The sequence below is a fragment of the Carassius auratus genome, chromosome 5, assembly GCF_003368295.1.
Source record: "Carassius auratus strain Wakin chromosome 5, ASM336829v1, whole genome shotgun sequence".
NCBI classification, from domain to species: domain Eukaryota; kingdom Metazoa; phylum Chordata; class Actinopteri; order Cypriniformes; family Cyprinidae; genus Carassius; species Carassius auratus.
In genome coordinates, this window is record NC_039247.1 from 15,047,930 (window position 1) to 15,061,163 (window position 13,234).

A 13,234-nucleotide genomic window follows, 5' to 3' on the forward strand; every position below is an offset into this window, starting at 1 on the left:
GGAGTCTGCCGTTGCTAAGCAACCATAACCTGCTCTCTCCATGAAGATGCGGAAATTTCAGCAATGGATAAATGGATATGCAGCACTAAAAACTGCTTGCAGTAGCTCTGCTACTAAATTAATTTAAAAATCCACGTACAGCTATCAGCTGTTCCTTCATCTTGGCTGAGATTTCAACGTTGTTACGGAAAAGGTGAGGAAGTTACATGACCTGTGGTCCGCTTGCAGCATTCTGAAAAATTTAGATGTTTTTAACTCGATGCGGTGCGGACGCACCTGGAAAAAACTATCTCGTCGCATACCGCGCGCCTACAGTTCATTTGAAATAACGAACTTGAGCACGCAAAAGACGCGATATATGAACGGCCCCTTATGCGTGTGTGTGTGCCGCGCTCGTTCTTGTTGTGTGTTTGTGTGACTGACAGACACGCGCATGAGAGATCTCGCAGATTTCACAGACAAACGTCTTAATATGATCGTAAATTAGAAATGTTTGGTAAGATAAAATGTGCACGATAATATTATTAAGCAAATCTCTTTGCCATCGTCAATCTTTATTATTAAGCTGGAGTTTTCATACTGTTATGTCTGTGCGTGCGCTGCGCTCGTTATGGTGTGTGTGTGTGACTGACAGACAGCCTCCGCAGTGTGCATGAGAGATCTCGCAGATTTCACAAACAAACTTCTTAATATGATCGCACATTAGAAATGTTTGGTGAGATAAAATGTGCACAATAACATTATTAAGCAAAAATACATAGTCCATTTTTTTTCCCTCCAGTACTGAAAGCAGAACCGATACCGTCAGATCTTACTGATACTACGGTCTTTCATGATTTAGCCCCGGGGCCATTTTAATATCGGGTTTCGGTACCCATCCCTAGCTGGCAGTGTGACATATCCGGGGAGGTGAACAGGTGTCCCCGAAGTGTCTCCAGATCAGCTGGATAGTCTCGGGTGGAGTCGCCATTCTCCCAGAAGGGTGGGCTGTCGTGAGAGCTCGTCGGCTGCATGATTGAGTTCGCCTGGAACATGAACAGTATGAAGCGACATCAGATGCTTCTGACATCAGATACTTCTGACGGGGGAAGAAGTGGTGCTTTCACCATCTCCTGAAGAGCAGGATCCTGAGACTCCAGGTCTCCCGTCTCAGGGGCCCCGCTTGCCCTGGCGCTTTACGGGCTGGGTCGGGGCAGAGACGGGCTGCACCACTCTCTAAATGCCAGCTCCACACCATGGCCGTGAAGGCTGCTGCTGAGGCTGGGCTGGAGCGGTGGTGGAGGTAGCAGGAGGGCGCCCTCGGCGACGAGCAGGCGGAGGACACCACCAAGTCGGACATCGTCTGACCCAGGGACCATGCCGTGACTTTCGTCCGCAAGGTTAGTCACAGTGTGAAGTTCCTGCATCACATCCGGGTCAGAACTACCCTCGTGCAGCTGCTTTAATGCCTTGGCCTGGTAGACCTGCAGGAGGGCCATGGAGTGCATGACAGAGGCGGCCTGTCCAGCAGCTCTGTAAGCCTTGGCCGTCAGTGCGGATGAAATGGTAAATGGTAAATGGACTGCATTTATATAGCGCTTTCAACAGACCACATGGCCATCCAAAGTGCTTTACAATTTTGCCTCACATTCACCCATTCACACACTGACTGCGGCATCAGCCATTCAAGGCACCATCCAGCTCGTCGGGAGCAGCTGGGGTTAGGTGTCTTGCTCAAGGACACCTCGACACTTGGTCAGGTGGAACCGGGGATTGAAGGCTTTGTAGACAACCTACATGAACCACTGAGCCACTGCCACCCCACTGAGCCACTGCCGCCCCATGAAAACTTACAGGCCCTGGGTGGGAGGCGTGGATTACCCCGCCAGGTGGCAACACTTTGCGTGCAAAGCTGCATAGCAAGAGCGCACTCAACTGGGGGGATCTCCACATGTCCACATGCCATCGAGGGTAGTGAGGACGGAGGAGGCACTAGATCAGTTTCGGGCATAAAAAGGTGCCCTACAGGACCTAGTGATCTCCTCATGCACTTCCGGGAAGAATGGAACCGGAGGTGGCTGCTGACGAACGGCGTGTGTCAAACCCAAGAATCAATCATCCAGCCTTGAACGTTTGGGAGATGGAGTCGCCTTCCACGGCAACCCAACGCTCTTGGAAGACCGGGGAAGCATAGCAGACAGCTCTGGATCTGATTCGGGCAACGCCACTCTCTCAGAAGGAGGCAACGCAGCTGAATCCTCACCTCCAGGCCTTCTGGAAAGTATGTTAATTTACTGTACATGTACTCAATGTATGGGGTTCAAATCTGATGAATTTGCTGGCCAGTCAAGCACACCAACATGGTCATTTAACCAACTTTTGGTGCTTTTAGCAGTGTGGACAGGTGCCAAATCCTGCTGGAAAATGAAATCAGCATCAAAGCTGGTCAGCGGAAGGAAGCATGAAGTGCTCCAAATTTCTTGGTAAACAGGTGCAGTGACACTGGTTTTCAAAAAACACAATGGACCAACACCAGCAGATGACATTGCACCACAAATCATCAAAGACTGTGGAAACGTAACACTGGACTTTAAGCAACTTGGGCTATGAGCTTCTCCACCCTTCCTCCAGACTCTAGGACCTTGGTTTCCAAATAAAATACAAAACTTGCTCTCATCTGAAAATAGGCTTTGGACCACTTGGCAACAGTACAGTTCTTCTTCTCCTTAGCCCAGGTAAGATGCCTCTGACATTTTCTTTGTCCAGGATTCTTTGGCAATGAATGTTTGTAGCTTACCTTCCTTGTGAAGGGTGTCAATGGTTGTCTTCTGGACAACTGTCAGATCTGCAGTCTGCCCCATGACTTTTCCATTACTTTCTAATTTATTGAGATGTACATCTGCATTGATCAAATACACTAAAAACAGTAATATTGTGCAATATTATTACACTTTAAAAAAACATTTTTATTTCTATTTTAATATATTTGAAAATGTATTTTATTTGTAAATGTATCTTTAAGTAATTTAATTTATATTTAATAATTTAATAAACAGAATATTAAAAAAACAGCAATTGTTAACAAATATTTATCTTTATATTACTGTAAATTAATTTGTGATCATTTTCAGTTTTCAATTCAATGCATCCTTGCTGAATATAAGTATTCATTTCTTAATTTCAAAAGAAAATAATAATAATCTTACTAACCCCAAACATTTGACGGTACATATGCACCAGTCAACCATATAATTACAAATATTTTAATGAAGCCACAAAAATAAAAACCTTTTCTGCAATCAATCAAAACAATCTTGGAATATTAAAATAGGTCTGGTTAAAGATTAAATCAATTCTTTAGGCTTTTGCTTTTTGTCAAATCTCTGTTAAGTCTACTTTAGGCATGGACTGCAAAGCTGCACAGATGATCTCAAATCCTGGATATCTGAACAGAGAGCAACATGAGGCCAACGAGTCCATCCTCCAAGATTACTAATCACCAGAGAATGCCTGTGTTTTGCTGGGCCTGAAACTCCATTTGGCCAAACAAGCTTGCTCAGTAACAAGACAATTTGTCTTTTTTTTCATATCTCTTTTCTGCACAAAACAATACATTACAAGGAGGTCCTCTCTTTTTTCTCGCATGACTAAACCTGAAAAATATCCCAGAAACTGATTCCTGTGGTCACAAAACAACACACCCGTGTACAAAAACACTGACCTCAGCTGTTGATGGTTTACTGATGGTAGAATATGTTCTGTCTTCAAACCATGTTTACAATGTTAAACTGCATCTTCAGTAAATGTAACAAACATAGAGGGGCAAACATGCACAGAAAAATTACTAAGGAATATTTCAAAGCATCATGAAGCAAATGGAAGGCATCACAAAAGAATTGTCAACAGACTTGTGTAGGATGAAACTGCTTCGCAAGTTCACACACACACAATGTTTTGGAAAGTTCTTTATAATCTACAATTTACAACCAAGAGATACTAGAACTTTCAAAAACTATATATTTATGAAGTTGCTTTCCAGAACAGCATTTCTGAAAACTTTGCTGTAGTTAAACAACAAATACTGATTCTTTTTTTTTTCTTTTTCTTTTTTAACATCAAGCATCTGCCTTGAAGCCAGTTTGATAATTGCAAAAATATATCCATTTTCAAAGAACACAATAAATATTTCCAGAAAATGGGATGTAGAATCTAGTTCAGTTGAGGTGATGTGTTTGTTGTCTTTTCTCTCAGCATTTCTTCATTGAGTAAGAAATTTAACCCATCTTTGCTCCAGTAAAGTAAGTCACTTATCAGCTAAATGACTACCTAACAGTTCAATGGATTCATCTTAGTTGACTAGAGGCCTCTATCACACCTTTTGGGATGGGTGTCCCTGGCATGGAGAGCTTACCGAGTTAACAATGCCTTTGAGAGCTTGAAAGCCTCCTTTAACTGGGAACACTTGCTCCTTGGTATCAGCCACATCTGCGAGCTGTTGGCAGGCAAATAAAGAGATAATAATAACAGTGGGTTATGGCCAAGCAGGGGAAAAAAGTGCTGACATTTCCTCTCCTCAGTTTACAGTAACAGAAAGCCCTGTAATTACAGACAACTCTGCAAAACCCCTGCAATTGGGGAAGCTTTAGCGAGCTTTTTAAGTGTTAATCGCATGTTTTCTGTAAAGTATTCACACTATTTTAGAAATGGTCAGTATTACCTGTTCTTCATCAAAGTCCTTTACGCCAACACAGTACACACGAGCACCAAATTTCCTTGCTTCATCAGCCTTCAAACACAACAAACAGTCATAACAATGCAATTGTTTGATGCCATGAATTAAGAAAAATATTTATGATGTTAGATACTAGCTCACCTCATCCTTAGTGAGTTTATGGATATATGGTTCAAGCTTTCCATCAGTCAAAGCCACAATGATACTAGAGGACTTTTTAAGCTGTTTTTTCATTTGTTCAGTTGCCTAGAAAGAGGAATGGAGTAATGGTTGTGCAAGTAGAAACATATTTATCTCCTCAAAAATTTCAGGGATGTATAAATACTAGGGGTGTAACGATACGCGTATTCGTATTGAACCGTTCGGTACGACGCTTTCGGTTCGGTACGCGGTACGCATTATGTATACCGAACGGTTCGTTGGAGTAATTAATTATATTTGAAAAAAAAAAAAAAAGAGAGAGAAAGAAATATAATGATATGCGTTCAACAAGGTAGCCCAATAACCCAAACAACGTAACAGGCAACGCCCCTGACACTCCCGAAGAAGAAAAAAACACCATCTTATATGTTTATGTTAGGCTACTCAGCAGGCGCTCGCTCACTCAGTACGCGCTGAAGGCTCGTTGCAAAATAGCCAATGCGTTTAACAGACTAGAAATGAGAAGATCCTCCAATAACCAACAGGTCTGGTGTTTGGGTGCACTTTGGATTCCCTTTAAGCTATAATGGTGATGGCAAGAGAGTGGTGGATAAAAAAACAACGGTATGTCGCATCTGCAACATGACAGGGTACACCAGCGGGATTACAAAAAAAAAAAAAAAAAAAAAAACCAGCGGGAATATCTGGGATATATGCGTCAGTACTATCTGGGAAAAGACGAAAAAAAGGAGAAACATGCACGCAGCAAACTATCCCTGCAGCATTTAGACACTATAGCTTACAGGGAATCCAACCCAAACACCAGACCTGTTGGTTATTTTAGGATCTTATATTTCTGGTCTGTTAAATGCATTAGACATTTTGCAACGAGCCTTCAGCGCGTGCTGAGTGAGCGAGCGCCTTAGGGGCCGTTCACATATCGTGCCTAAAAACGCATGGAAAACGCTAAGCGCGTCTTTCTCCTCCTTTCCAAAGCGCTCGGGCAGAAGCGCTCATGAGGCGTCTGTCTTTGCTAAGCAACAATGACGTGCTCTCTCCATGAGACGCGGAAATTTCAGCGAAGGATAAATGGATTTCCTGCTCTAAAAATCGCTTGCAGTAGCTCTGCTACTAAATTTATTTCAAAATTGCAATCCATATACAACTATGATCAGCTGATCCTTCATCTTGGCTGAGCTCTCAACGTTGTTACGGGAAAGGATGAAGCTGATTGGTTGGTTCTTGTCACATGACCCGCGGTGCGCTTGCGGCATTCTGAAAAGTTGAGATGTTTTTACATTTTGCTGTATCTAAAACGTATCGAACCGAACCGAACCGAACCGTGACATCAGTGTATCGTATCGAACCGAACCGTGAATTTTGTGAACCGTTACACCCCTAATAAATACTAAAATATATAAAAATATTTCAATTATCTATTCTTGTATCAAAGGCACTAAACTCATCTTGAGGCCAGATTCAGGACACTGAATGTGGTGTGTTTATTTAGAAAGATGTAATTACACCTTATCTTGGTCATGAGGACGTTTAACGAGTTTTATTTAGTTTATTTCAGTACAGTAATACATTCTAGGAAATACATTCAGTCAAGTATATTTACATTCCTGTGTCTGCACAACATTAGACATTTTTTAAAGATTTAATTTCTTAAAACACACAAATTCAATTCCCCTGTTAATCATAAAAAGCATGTTATTTACCTGTTTTATTCCCTCATGCATGTAGGTTTCTCCTGCTGGTTTGACAGCATTTAAATATTTCAGACCTTCATTTATTTTTGCCCTGATAATGAAAATAAGGAATATTCCAATCAGTGTAAGCGGAAGAAATATTCTACCAAATGTCATGCAAAAAATAAGATGTGATGGTAATTTTAGAGTCATGTAAAACCATCAACACATGAAGGAAATCTTTACACCATAAATATTTACTCCTCTTTAACTTACTCAAACATATGGTGTATTACTAGTTTTCATACACTAGGGACTACAAACACTTCGTGCAAGTCTGATTCAGTACCTGTCTCCAGTGAGCTGTAACACAATCTCTGCTTTCGATGAAAAAACTATGAAGGACACACGCATATTTGGACTAGAGTGAAAAAATGAGAAAAATGGGAAAACATTGTAAATGCATGACAAATGGAAAATCAGGTACAGCTGCAAATTGTAGTTTGACACATCTCTTTTTCAACCACAGCGAAAAAATAAAAAATCTCTTCAAAAGAGACTTGATTTTACAGCTAAAAACAAGCATTTCTGCAAATAATGCAGAGAAATCGTGTGATGTAGAAAGCCTGGCTGTCGCAGTGTTCTTTTCGAAACCATCAGAGCTGGTTAATGAGTAAGATGCGCTAGCTAATAAAAGATGTGACCAGCTAATAAAAGCTTGTGACTGGAGAAAAAATCCTTCTGCTTGGATCAAGGAAGTGATTAATTGATATGCAGACAGTAAACAGGTTGTCATGTGTGATTCATGCAGACATCCTGTTGGCGATTATATTTATACCTGTCACGTCCTATATTTATTCCTCCTACCATTCGCAATAAGAGTATCGCAAACAAGCAGCCACAAAACTTTTGTGTATTTGGACCTATGTTAAGTAAAAAAAAAATAGAACAATGATATTAATACTGGTATGTTTCATTGATAAAGATATGGTGTTATTTTACTATTATTTATTTAAAATTATAGTATTTTTACCATTATTAATAGACTTTTATTTTTGTATTTGTCAGTATCCATTTGAACTTCAGTTTATATTTTATTTATTATTGAATTTATTTTTTAATTTTATTTACTTAAATGTATTTTTATTTCAGTTTTAGCTTTAGTAAATTTTGTACTTCAACTATACAGTTTATTTCAGGTAGTTTTCTTTTTTTTTTACTAATAATTTCTTTATTTTTAATTTTATTCCAATTGACTTAAACATTTGTTAATAGTTCATTTACCTATAACAAAACTATTACGATCATGCAACCTGCTGGTTTGCAAAACCGGGGATTTTATGTCCTAAAGATATTGGAACATCATTTTTTTCTCAGAAAGAACTGACACATAATCTGACAACAAATATATAGCTGATTATGACAAGTACATTTTCACAACCTTCTGTCACGAAAGCTGATACAGCATAGGAACATGTTGAGTTCCTCTACACATTTGAAGTCAGGTCTCAGGACTGAGCATAAGGAGAGGTGCTGCTTTTTCTCACTCAGAATGACATCCAATCCACAACCGTCCCCCACATGAGATACTCAGGGAGAATATCCAAATGTATCCAAGCAGCCAAACTTTGGTAACAAAAATCAGATGAAGACGAGGCAAGAGAACTGAGCATTTCGCAAGCTGATTAAGTAATAAATACAATAATGGCCAAATGGTATTATACCCAGCAATGAAAAATTGTCCTAAAAAACTAATGTTTTGAGTATAAAAGAGCACAGGTGTACTGCTGCTTGGTCCCTTATTACACCATAAAACAAGACAGGAACCCCACACACAGCTCTTCAAGGTAATTCCTGAATGATATATTCATACAGCAGGTTTATTCAATGCTTTAAAAAGCACCCTAAAAAGAGCCAGTGCAGTCCACATGGCACAACAGAAGACCATCAAAGTCTATGGCAGACTACACTGGACTTCCTGCACTCATGACTTAAAGTATATTGGCTGTGTCTTCTGCTTTCATGTGTGAGGGATAAGTGTGCTGTTGGATGGTTGCAGTGCAAATGGCCATTCTCACAGCCCAGAAGACTGAGCCTCCTTGCCACCCACTCCCACCTGCTCCCTTTGCTATTTTCTCAAGCAGACTGCTTTCTTCTGGCTAGGTCGCTACCGTCTGTACTGGCACATACATTGAGTCAACGTTACATAAGTTCAAATTCATCTGGCGATTTTTTATACGCTTTGGTTATTTTTTATTTTTTCACTGTAGGGCCATCTCAGAACCGGATGTGTAGCTGCCATTTAGCCAAGTTAACATTTAGCTTTGATTGAAGTTGTGATTGCTATTTCCTTTGGATGTGGTAGATTGGGAGGTGCGTTCAGAATTTGTACAAGTGACTTGTCTGGTAGCATAGACCTAGAATATTTACCTCACAAATCTCTCTGTTAGATTTTTGACAAAGTCATAGATCTGATCCCAGTCGGTCGAAACACTCCCAGATCTGTAAGGAAGCATGTGAAAAACAAAGTCAGCACTAAAGAAAAAAAACAGCTTGAAGCAATTATATTTAAACCCTTACGTGGTATTTCCCCATCTGGTTATTGTAAAAGCTGTCCTGTTGATTACTTTGTGGCACAGAAGCTGCTAAGTCAGTAACATTTCATTGTTAACACAGTCTCAGAATAATGATTTCTGTCTACAAAGGACCTTGTGCTATTATAACAACATATGAGTCAAGACTATTCATAATAACTGCTGACCACTTCAGATCTCATTAACACTCAATGCTGAAATCACTGCATCACTCCAAAACCAAACATCAAACTACAGGTCAGTGGTGGATGTCTGGCGTATACGTAATAGCAAATGATACAAAAACAAACCAACTGTGAGAAAAACAAGCGAACATGGTTATTAAGCAATGCTGATATTCTCAAAATAGTCAAATATTGGCCTATTAGTTGGCCTGCCTAAATGCAACAAACAACTTTTACATTTTAAAATATTTAGCAGATAAACAAGATGAAAATATCCAACAAAAAAGCATAACATGTGGTCCTTTACTTGAACAGAAACTTCAATCATTTGTAAATATTATGTGGATTTAAATTTGCTATTATGTCAGTTTTCTTTTTCTCACTCTTATAACAATGAGGCTCATACTGCTGTTTGGTGAAGTGTACAATGCATGTAACATTGACAAGTAATAATGGGATAGTAACAGAGAACACACAAATATCACCAAGCAAGGACTCCAAAAGGCAAAAAGGAGTCTATAGCAAATTCAAAAACACCGCACAAATCAACATCAAAAGAGGATTTGGCACTGCAACTGTATACATCCATACTGAGATGAGTTCATAATCATTTTGATTACTTTTCCATTATTGCAAAATCTGTACATATCACAACATAAAATCCATGAATCATGTCAAGTGGAAGTACACTTCTGCTACATTAACCTCAATGCAAGCAGTGTCTTTAATGAGAAATGTGTATAAAATATGCCCTTGATGTAAAAGCTACAAGGTAATTTAACTAAGAATTGTTAATAACTAATAATAGTCCACTGCATGTGCTGGGAACATAAAACACAAGCGACTAGAAAATCATTTTTATGCATTGTCTTCTTCCTTGTCTCAAGCCAAGGTCACTGAATCTAGATGAGCATTAGTGGGAGCATCAGAAACATCAAACACCATCAGATAAGAGAAATGGTCTGGATCTATGAAGGGAAGTTTGATTTCCGGCCACAGACATTTGAGGCTGAATCTGCTGGTCTTAACCAGTCATAATGCCTTGCTGGTTCTGTGCTGCTCTAAGTTCTTCAAAAAGAGGAAAGAGCATATCTGTGCCATCATCCTGTAATATTGCCAGACAGGATGGAGGACTGAACTGAGGCCAACAACGATTCTCAAAGGAATTTAAGTTCAAATGAAACATTACACATGCAGATGAAAGTTAGACAGACAGTTAGAAGGATGGTTGGATAGAAGTAGACAGAAAGCAGGACAGATAGTCTTCTTGAACTTGTGTACATGGATGTGTACTTGATGGATGGATGGATGGATGACAGACAGACAGACAGAGAGACAGATAGAAAGATAGACAGACAGACAGACAGATAGACAGATAGATAGATAGATAGATAGATAGATAGATAGATAGATAGATAGATAGATAGATAGACAGAGACAGTGAGACAGATAGACTTCAAAAACAGAGTCAAGACTTCAAAAACAGAAAATGTTTCTCCCCTGCTTTCACGATAACCAGTCTCCCTGCTCCAACCGAAACTGCATTGTGTATCAAGTCTCAAAAAGACAATATTTCAGCAAAGTTTCTTGCTGTGTGGCCCTGATCGCCAGGAGTGTGTGGCACACATGTAAAATCAGGTCAAACTCCGGAATAGCTGGCAGGGACATGTACTGACTCTATTCAAACCTTAACCTACAAACACGAGCTTGGTGTGATGTAAACATTATTCAACGATATACAGTAATTCTGTGCATTTAATATTTGTATAGTTTTTTTTTTTCGTCTTGAGAAGTTTGAATTCAGAACGGCATCAAAGTTTGCGAGTACTTACCGGTCCAAAACAAAGTAAAGGTCGTAGGCTCCGTGACAAGAAGGGGTTTCTGCTTTAAGGGTTGAAAAGCATAAACCGAAGAAAAACGTCGCCGTGATTGCCACGGTCCAGAGAGTTTCCTTTGTCATGACGACGTGTTTTGCACCCGCGGTACAAAACCATAAAAGGGGGCCAAAAACTGATTTGAATGACGTTTTCTTATATGAAATGACATTAAAGCAATGTCAAGATCAAAACAACTGCGCTGTGTCCCCCCGTCTGGCGCAGCATTGCCTAATTTATAACTTTGCAGAAAAGTTAATCTTCCTGTTAACATGCAACGTCACTACATCTGATTTCTTAAATAATCTGTTTTACGCCACCCCTAAAACAAACCGCTCGGTGTTAGTTTTTGCGAGAGATGACTTGGAGAGCGAAGATCAACTGTTAGAAAAGTTCTTTGTGAATTCGGGTAGTTCGTCTCGTTTTGATGCGCATGCGCGTCCGCCCAGATGTGCAACAGGGGTTTTGAGGTCAAGATATCGTTTGGATCGCTTACACAAACTCAGCAGCTGTGATCTTAAACAGGATATGGGTTTCAGTGGGAATATAAAAGAAACACTTCATATTTTTCCATGGGATACTGATTGTATGTAGAAGAGATACTGTATAACAGTGATTGCGCATTTGATCGCAGTCTGTAAATAGACAAGTCCTGTCTCGTAAGCTATGTGGCAAGATATGGCCTTTAGTCATGTTTTGTGTGATCTACGTGGGGAATTCCTTACGTGCGTTAAATTAATCCTGAAGGTTATATTTTAATACCAAACCTTGTTGGGCAACACTAGAAAGCAAGCGGTTTAAATTTTTATTTATCCACAGAGAATTCAGTAAATTATCAAAAGATATTGTGGGGGAAAAACAAGCAGAGATAAACTTGTTAAATTCAGTTTCTACTGAAACAGAAACCCTGGCTTAAAATCATTTCTTGTTTTGTCACATTTTAAAACGTGAAAGTTGTTTTATTCACAACGTGATATGTGCCTTTGCCTTACATAAAGGGAGAGCATTGTGTAAAAAAAAAACATTAATTTATTAATCAAGTTTCTCTAAGTGTATTTTTATTATTAAAACTTTACTATGTTTAATTTAGAAGATCCAAAGAAAAGTCTCTAGGTCAGAAAAGTGTAAATGTTATCAAAATAATAACAAGTTACTTTTAATTGTGGGTTTGTTTGAGCTTTGTTTCAGTAGTCTGCTTTCAACCATGACAATACACAATTAAGTTTCATTCACATCTTTAATTGCTATAATTATATTATAAGTGGAAATATATATACATATATATATATATATATATATATATATATATATATATATATATATATATATATATATATATATATATATATATATATATATATATATGGGGACACACCTTCTCATTCAAAGAGTTTTCTTTATTTATGAAAATTGTAGATTCACACTGCAGGCATCAAAACTATGAATTAACACGTGGAATTATATATGGAATTATACATAACAAGAAAAGTGTGAAACAACTGAAAATATGTCATATTCTAGGTTCTTCAAAGTAGCCACCTTTTGCTTTGATTGCTGCTTTGCACACTCTTGGCATTCTCTTGATGAGCTTCAAGAGGTAGTCACCTGAAATGGTCTTCCAACAGTCTTGAAAGAGTTCCCCGAGATGCTTAGGCCCTTTTTCCTTCTGTCTGCGGTCCAGCTCACCCCTAAACCATCTGGATTGGGTTCAGGTCCGGTGACTGTGGAGGCCAGGTCATCTGGCTCAGCACCCCATCACTCTCCTTCTTGGTCAAATAGACCTTGATGCCTTCGGTGTGACTCTACAATTTTAATAGTCATGAAAATAAAGAAAACTCTTTGAATGAGAAGGTGTGTCCAACATTTGGTCTGTACTGTATATATACATACTGTATATACGACGCTCACCTGCACAACACTAAGTTAAGTCCACTTATCTTTTCATTAAGTTTCTTTTAATTTATTAGAAATGTTCTCATTTAACTCATGATTTCATATGAAGATTTATTTGACATCAATGCTTTGACCCATTTATTGTTAGGGAATAAAAAAAACAAAA

At 39.0% G+C, this 13,234-nt stretch overlaps 1 protein-coding gene across 1 annotated transcript in view; it reads right to left on the reverse strand.

Moving 5' to 3' along the window:
• The window catches only part of LOC113077760 (anthrax toxin receptor 2-like), a 53,422-nt gene extending 41,808 nt beyond the window's left edge, over positions 1-11,614 (reverse strand). Inside the window, exons 1-7 of the mRNA XM_026250029.1 lie at positions 11,134-11,614; positions 8,974-9,045; positions 6,893-6,964; positions 6,574-6,655; positions 4,853-4,957; positions 4,697-4,765; positions 4,391-4,471 (exon numbers count right to left, since the gene is read on the reverse strand). Of these exons, the coding sequence (XP_026105814.1) occupies positions 4,391-4,471; positions 4,697-4,765; positions 4,853-4,957; positions 6,574-6,655; positions 6,893-6,964; positions 8,974-9,045; positions 11,134-11,261 (609 nt within the window). The 5' untranslated portion in view covers positions 11,262-11,614. The remainder of the gene's footprint in view (positions 1-4,390; positions 4,472-4,696; positions 4,766-4,852; positions 4,958-6,573; positions 6,656-6,892; positions 6,965-8,973; positions 9,046-11,133) is intronic.
• Positions 11,615-13,234: the final 1,620 nt, after the last annotated feature.